Source organism: Echinops telfairi, unplaced genomic scaffold (assembly GCF_000313985.2).
Source record: "Echinops telfairi isolate 266 unplaced genomic scaffold, ASM31398v2 ScPeMD7_1;HRSCAF=3_0, whole genome shotgun sequence".
Taxonomy (NCBI): Eukaryota; Metazoa; Chordata; class Mammalia; order Afrosoricida; family Tenrecidae; genus Echinops; species Echinops telfairi.
In genome coordinates this window covers 42,090,817-42,099,274 of record NW_022103896.1, presented here as the reverse complement: position 1 = coordinate 42,099,274, position 8,458 = coordinate 42,090,817, and the positions used below count along the sequence as shown (strand labels likewise).

Sequence of the window (8,458 nt, the reverse complement as noted above, 5' to 3'; positions counted from 1 at the left end):
TCTGTGGAATCAGTTCTATACTGCAACACGTGGTGTTGCATGCAATGAATTCAAATTGACTTGAGTAAAATATATTTTTGTTTGTTTTTTAAGTTGCATGATGAAATTGGGAGACTGTCAATAAGACGTGAAGCACCACAGTGTACAAAGACACCAAAGGTTGAAATAGCAAGCATGATGTGAAAGGGAGACCATGACGACTTTAGAATGGTTGACATTTAAATAGGAGAAGGGATCCCACGTCTGTAGAGGTAAATTGATTTGAGTGGTGTTATAGTTGGATCTATTGTGGCAACTAGGCCAATGGGAACATGGGGGTGGAGTTTGGTTGGGTCACAGATTGATTGGAGGAGGACCAAAATAAATAAAGACAGCCAGCATCCCATCTTCCTTTTGCCCCCTGCTAATCTGACCAGTGCTGCTTGAGCTAGTTCTCTGCTTCAACCTGTGTGCTGCACTACCTGTGGGCCAAGCTAACCTGTGGATCATGTCTCTAGAGCTTGAGGCTCCTTTGAGACCTGCTTCTCCACATTGCTGATATGTGCAATGCTTGAGCTTGGGGCTGATGGATCCTGTTGCCATGCTTCCCTAAGCTCCCAAGCTACTGACAGTTGCTGACCCACCCTGTTGTCTGCTGCCTGAGAGCAGACTCTGCCTTGCCCAAGGAAGACTCTGCTGTCTGTTTCCTTGACCTTGGACCCAGCAGCCTATGTGAGTTGAAGGACTTCCTGTATATTAACAGTTTCACGAAAGTGAGTTGAACTGAGCCCTCTATACTGCTGTGTGGCTAATTAACTGCTTAAATATATGTTTTCTTTTTTTTTTTTGGAAGTCATTTTATTAGGGGCTCATACAACTCATCACAATCCATACATACATCAACTGGTTTTGTTTCTCTAGAGAACCCTGGCTGACATAGTGGTATGTTGAAGTGATGGGTTTTCGGGGGGAGAGGTGAGAGATAAATGAGGAGGTGGTGTTATGGGCACATCTGACCTTCCAATAGTTCGACTATGTGTCTCTTCCAGCACTGTGGGGATGAAACTGAGGGCCCTGACAGTGGCTGAGATAGCAGTGGTGGTGGTATTGTGGGGGGGGGGGAAGAAGCCTTCAAATGAGAAAGGGTACTGTGGGAATGTGGGTTAGTCACTATTTAAGGGGCAAACTTAGCAGTATTGGGGAGATGGCTAGATGTGGGTGCTAAAAGAAAGAGAGGATTCAAAGAGCGTTAAAAGCTTTCAGGAAACAATTGCCTTTGAGCTCTTTTCCCAAATTTGTGGTGATAACCTTTGACCTATGGATGCTACTAATGATTTTCATTGGCAGCTTTCTTTGGTCATCTTACTCTAATTTATTAAAAGAACTTGATCTGAAGCTAGAATGAAGTTCCACCCTCGTATGTCTTTAATTTTTCCATGGCCTATGAAAATTTATAGAACTATGGCTTCATTTCTAGTGGCTTCAATCCAGATGCCAAAATTACCCCATCACTGGGGCATCCCTTGGGTGGACCAGTGAACCTGTTATTTATTACAAGCAGCTGAAAACCATCAGCAAAATTCCCTTGCTGTGCCAACAATCACCCCGGTCCAATTTCAAGGTAACTCCAGGTTTCAGAAAGTTATGAATCTCAAAATCTGTCTAGTTGAACCCATAGTTGTATTTTTACACACATTTCCCATGTGAAAAAAGCTAGTCGGTTTCTTCCTTTCCAGACTTGTAAATGACTTTTTCTGAGATTGCAAATTATCTTTGAGTTCTGAGTTTTGGTGGAGCCATGTGGGATCCCTTTAAAGTAAAAGTACGAATTCAGTCTGGGTGGTAGACCCAGGTAGGAGAGGCATTATTCCAAAGGGTCTATTATGATGGGGCCCATATTGAAACCAAGAATTCTCTCCGACTTACTGTGCATTTAAAATGGACTCTTAACACAACTGTTAACATTTTTTTTACGACATCTGTTAAGCTTTCAGAAATCTCTAATTTCTGAGATTAAGGAAATAATGCCAAATATATGCTGATATTTTGGTTTTTAATGACATATTTCATGACGACGTAGCTGAAGCTACAAAACAGTAGGCGCCAATGACTTTCTTTCAGATCGCTATATTTAGCTGTTGCATCTGGTCTTTGTTGCTAAATAGTTTTTACTTGTTATTTTAACTACTCCATCAAATTGGCCCTTTGGTAGCCTGTCAGTTGTTGAATGGTTTCTTGGAAGATGTGGAACCCACTTCCCTAGTAGAAAGATCTGGGCAAGGATTGTGGTGTGAGGAAAGTTGGCATATATGTATATGTATATATACACATACACAGCATTATAGGATAATTGCACAGCATCTTAAAAATATTTTTATTTGAAACCAGTGATGTTTTTGGTGATGTATAAATATTATAAGCCAAGAAACTGGGGATGTATGCCCATCCTCTCGGAGTGTTCTGTACATAGGGGAAAGGAAAACAAGCTCGCTCCCTCTCTGTGATTCTCGGGAGACGTTATGTTAACCATTTGCTAAAAGTTGAAATTTAGGAAGACCGTTGGCTTGAAAGAGCATTCTTCACAGACTGCCATCCTGTGTTTGATGTCGATGTAGGTTGTTTAGCAACATATTAAACTGGTTTATGAAATGATAAATATGTGTTTCATTAATTCCAAAAGGAGCTTTCTGAAATGCATTTTCTTTGTAAATAATTACTGTCATTCTGTGAAATTCATGACTTTTTACGGTGGGAAGGGAGACCAAAAAAACCCCCCAATATTTACTCTTCAAACAATTTATGATTTAATACCAGCTCATCAAGCGATTGGCAAAACCTTATGAATCATTTGTAATACACCTTGGGGGTTTATTTTCTTACTCGTGGGAACCTGGGTAACCCCCACAATCTTTCTCCCATGGCTCTAAAACTTTGATCTTCTCAACCCAGGTTGCCAGCAGTAGGAGTTCGAGCACGTGTGACCTTTGATGTGCCCGTTTAACCTGGCTGGCGGGGGACCATAACGTGACCTTGTCTGACTTTTCTGTCCAGGCGTGACCGCAGAAGTTTTGGTGGTGACCTCTTTCGATGACCTTCGGAGAAGGGCCCCAGAAGCCAGAGGGAAGATTGTTGTTTACAACCAACCGTACGTGAACTACTCGAGCAGCGTGCTGTACCGAGTTCAAGGAGCGGTGGAGGCTGCCCGAGTCGGGGCGGTGGCCTCCCTCATCCGCTCGGTGGCTTCCTTCTCCATCTACAGGTTGGTGATGCTGTTCATTTGAACTCCTTCCATAAAAAGCAGGGCTTTCCGTCAAAGACAAGCCTTATGAAATCAAAGCCACCCCTTCAAATAAAAATACTGATACTTCATGGACCTTTTCGTCATCCAACATTGGATCATTGGTTTATAATATCTTCTTGGGCCATTTCAGGATTCCAAACCACATTCACGTCTTCCTTTCTCCATGCATGATGAGCCCGTAACTTTTCTTATTTGACGAATATGCGTATGTTATGCATTTTCGTTGGCAGGAGAACTGAATTCACGCCTGTGTTTCATCAAAGACTCCTCCTAGCTTCAGAGGGAGCTAGGCTGTTTCCCATTTTTGTGACAGAAGCGAAATAGAAATGAGTGGGTAACATGATGCAGGGGATGAGGGGCGGGCGTCTGTCAGGAGAAGGAAAGGCTGAGGAGTCAGGGAATCTGGGATCCATAGACCTGGCTGCGCCTCCGAACAGTTAGGTGGCTGTGGGAATGACCCTTAAACTCTGGGCCTCCGCTTGCTCCTCTATTAACCAGTGACCGGGAAGAATATAATTGTGTCATTACGGTACCCAATTGTTATTAGAATAACTGAGATAAACTTAAGAAAGGTACTCAATGAACAACAAAGATCTGTATACCTGCTTTGTAGTTCCGCGTGTAGACCCATTAAAGTTGTTTCATTTTCGGCAGGTGTGATTCAGGTAACATCACAGCACCTTATTGATTTCTAGTCTCAAGATGAAACTCAGTATCTCCATGGCTCAGATGTCTCAAATTTGACCTGCAGACATTCAACTCAGTTTACTAGCTACATCTGGTAGTGCTACCCGCAAATGATTAAACATTTGAGGAAGATGGATGAACGAAGCATCATCTTAGAGCTGTAGTCTGGCTTCTCTGAGAGGGGAAAAAGAGGGAAAATACTTGCAGGTAGACTGTACTTCGGCCTCCGGAGGGGAATTTTAGTACCTATTGTGAAGGGAAGTTGATTTATTCTGTACCCTGGAGACACTGCTGCCTGACCCTAATCAGCACCCTACACATTTGAAAGTGAAATGATTAAGCAGGAAATGCCAGCAACCAGGAAACTCCATCCGGGGAAGTTGTCCAAAAGTGCTGAGGAAAAGGGAGAGACATTTTTCTTTTATGAGGATCAGGTATCCTCCCATGGGAGGAAGATGGGGCATGTGAAAATCACTTGTTAGACATTTTAAGAGAGAAAAACTCATTGCAGGGATGTCATGGTGCAAAAATAATGTTTTTTTGGAGAGTCTTTAAAGGTCTCATGACGGGTGAAATAATGATTGGACCCTATTCTTTTGGATGGTTAACTCTTCCCAAGAGGGAAGTCCTAGCTTACTTCCCAGAATACCTCACTTACCCTTTGGAACAAGATCCCCAGCAAGCTGTGGCCATCCACTACGATTTCACTGGCCATGAGACCTAAATTATAGAGTTAGGCCGTTGTTATGTGAAACTGGGTGACTGCCAGGAACCTTTCGTTAAAAACTACCATCACAAGACTAATACATTTCCAGATGACTTAATGCACAGCAAAATACCAGGGTTCATTGGCATTTAAAAAAATATTTTCAAACTGGCTTACTGAAGACATCTGGAAATGCAAGCCACAACCTGGAAATGCCAAAGGCATTTTATCCAGAGTCAACCCAACGCAAACCCACGGCCCTCCAGTTGACTCACACTCAGCGCAGTCCTCCAAGGTAAAGTCGGACTGCCCCACAGCGTTTCCGGCGCCATCCGTCTTGAGAGACCCAGATGGTCACATCTTTCTCCCATGGAGTGGCTAGTGGGTTGGAACTGCCAACCCTTTGGTTGGTAACCGAGTGCCTCAGCCACCACACCACCATGGTTACCTTTATCCAGCACACCCTACTGCTGTCTTTCAACTTATACAATCCTAGGACTTAGAAATGTGGTGATAGTTGCTAACGTTTGGGGTCCACAACTTGGGATGGCATATATTAAATGGAGATTTTTCCTAATGTTTAGTGGTCTAGACAGCTTTTTTTCCCCATTGATTTTGTAGCCAAACATTTTAGCTGGACCCTTTACTTCGTAATACCATCCTTTCAATGTTTATAAATATACAATAACATTGCCCTTCTTTACCTAGTGCTTTACAATCATTTCCATGTTATACTATGTGTTCTGAAGACAAGCAGATAGGTCGAGTCAAGGATCATTCTTACATCCATTTTATGATAAGGAAATAAATGTTTAGAGAATTAGAATGCACAACTCCACATCCTAAGATCATTACACCTTCCATCTTGAAACAGAAAAACATGTTAAAATATGAAACAAACCTTGTCTTCTTGACCACTTCGAGCTAAGTCAAGTTTGCTTAATAAGAATTTCATATTTCTCTCTGTACTTCCTCACTTCCATTTACTCCGTGTGGCTTTTGTCTGTCCGGAAATAGAACTTGCCTAGTTGTCAGGCTGATGGGTATTTTTCAGGAAATCATCTTACTTGAACTTTTTGAAGTACTTGCCATTGTTGACAGCTCCCTCAATTTTGAATCCGTCTCCTGTTTGGTTCCCATGAGTTCTTCTGTGTTATACTCTTTTGTTCTTTCTTCTTTTCCTTCCCTATCTCTTCCCTACCTCTCTGATTCCTTAGTCTGGATATTTTTGGGGAGCAATTCCACGTGCTTATAGTTTTAACTACCATGGCAATTTCCAGACCCACCTCAGTCTCAGTTTGTTTGAAAGTGAATTCATCTTCTCATCCTTTCACCTGTCTGTTCTGTATTTGTTACCTCGGTGAAAATGACATCATCTACTCTGTCTTTTAACCAAGATCCAAAAAACCCACTGCCATTGAGTCTGTTCTGACTCACAGCAACCCTGTAGGACAGAGTAGAACTTCCCCTTTAGGGTTTTGAGACTTTAAATGGGTTTTTACCCCCTTCAATTAAAAAACTTATTTTTAATAGTAAATTAATGAGATTACATTTTGAACCATCAAGTTTGTAGTGAACAGTTTAAATGACTAATCATCATACCCCCAAGTTTACCTTTCACCAGCCCCTTGATCACTCTTTCCCTCTTGAGGGTACTGCCATCCATCACATCAAAGTTGACACCTATCTCCTGTCTATTCAGTTACCTTCTCATCTCTCTTTGGCTTTCCTGCCCTTGGCAACAAGACTTGGAATCTTTAAAGTAGCACACAACCTTATCTGTCTCACAGGGAGTGGCTGGTGGGGTTGAACCACTGACTTTGTGGTTTGCAGCTCGGTGTGTAGTACTCCACTATGTCATGGGAGCTCCTTCTAAGTCAGCTGGCCTTTGATTCAATAAAGAAAAGTAATAATCAAAGTCTAAGTCAGCAGATGGTCTTTGATTATTAGCCTTCTCTTCCTTTATCCATCATTTCCAGTAGTTGGTAAGTTTTTTAGGTCCCACTCTTTATCGGTCATTACATCAAGATATAATGAGCAGTTTTCCCCCAAATCACTTCCTATTCCAATAGCCAGAAGTGACTTACACTCCCCAGTGTACCACACTTCCAGAAGGGCCCATGATTTCATGTGTTTCTTCTTCTTCCCTTCATGCCCTGTCTGTCTCCTTCGAAGTTTAGACTCAGTGTTTCTTCTTTGAGGAGTCCTCCCTGATATGCATGCAGCTCCAGTCCAGGTGAGCTTTGGTTTTCTTATGTCATCTTCACATGTTCTGTATCACAAGTCTTAGGGTTCGCTTGGGTTTTTGTTCAGTAGGGTAGACGAACTGCTGTAACAACCTCAAGTCTCTGTTGCTTAACAGAATACAAGTGTACTCTCTGTATACAATTTAAATTCATGCTTAGATCATCATTTCAGGGGATGGATTCCGCAAATGGCCTTCCATACAGTAATTCAGGAACTCAAGGCATTTTCTGTGCGGTGGCTTCACCACTCTTAAGACCTTGGAGTTGTCTTCATGATCCTCCTCCACATTTTGATAGACTCCAAGGAGAGGAGGGAGAGAAGGGAAGAGAAAAGTAGAGGGTGGATATGAATGAATGAATAGGAATGATCAAAAGGGAGGATGTTTGGAGATAGGCTTGGTTCTAGCAAACATCTCTTCTGCTTACACTCTACAAGAAAAAGTACGGTCATGTGGAGACTGGTCGATTTGATTAATTTTTATGTTCAGGGTGAAAAGATAAGAGTTTGCTGAACAAGGAGGTAGTGTGTACCTGTTGCCTATATCTATTCTACACTCTAAGTTCCATAACCAATTAACTGCCATCAAGTTTATCCCAAGGCATAGGGACCCTGTATAGGGTTACCTGTTAGGGGATCAGACAGCCATACCATTCTCCCAAGGAGAGACTGGTGAGTTTGAACCACTCACCTCGAAGTTAGCACTCCAATGCGTACCTACCAGTGCCACCAGAGATTCGTAAGTTTATGAAGTCCTACAGTGTATGCATATTTTTATCTCTGTATCCTGATTAGTATGTTTAATACACAGGAATCACTCAAGAAATATCTACTGATGGAATGAATTTGTTTAGTAATGGTGACTGGGTTCTTTAGGATTAATTGTGTGACTTGATTCGTCTCATGACTACCAAACGAGGTAGCCTTTATGTATAGTAAGTTCACAGTAACTTGCATTTTCAGAGCATTTTACTCCAAATTGGGAGGAAAATTAAGGAGGCCTAATAACAGAGTGATTAAGTGCTTGGCTCCTAATAGAAAGGTCAGTAATGTGGACCCACCAATTCCTCCATACAGAGATGTGAGAGTCTGCTTTTTAAAGATTATAGCTTTGAAACCCTATGGAGAAGTTCAACCCTGTCCTATAGGATCATGAGAAGTCAGAATTGACTTGATGGCAATGGGTTTCGTTTGGGATTTGGTCTGAAGGATAAAATCTACATGTCCAATATAAGACATATCCTACACATATTCTAGGAGCCTGAGCCCCAGTAGTATAATGGTTACAATTTGGGCTATGATCTTCATGGTTGGCAGTTTTAAACCAGCAGCAGCAGCAGCATGGGAGTGGGTTTTCTACTCTCATAAATAGTTACAGTCTCAGAAATCCACAATCACTATGAGTGAGAATGGATTTGATGGCAGTAGGTTTGGTTTTCTGGTTCGGTGGTGTAGCGGGTATGCATTGGGTTGCGATCTGCATGATCAGCTGTTTGAAACCACCAGTAGCTCTGAAAGGAGAAAGACTCTTAAACAGTTAC

General features: G+C 42.0%; 1 protein-coding gene across 1 annotated transcript in view; it reads left to right on the top strand.

Moving 5' to 3' along the window:
• Positions 1–8,458, top strand: part of CPQ (carboxypeptidase Q) — a 428,656-nt gene that overhangs the window by 52,285 nt on the left and 367,913 nt on the right. Inside the window, exon 2 of the mRNA XM_004697707.2 lies at positions 3,031–3,238. Within this exon, the coding sequence (XP_004697764.1) occupies positions 3,031–3,238 (208 nt within the window). The remainder of the gene's footprint in view (positions 1–3,030; positions 3,239–8,458) is intronic.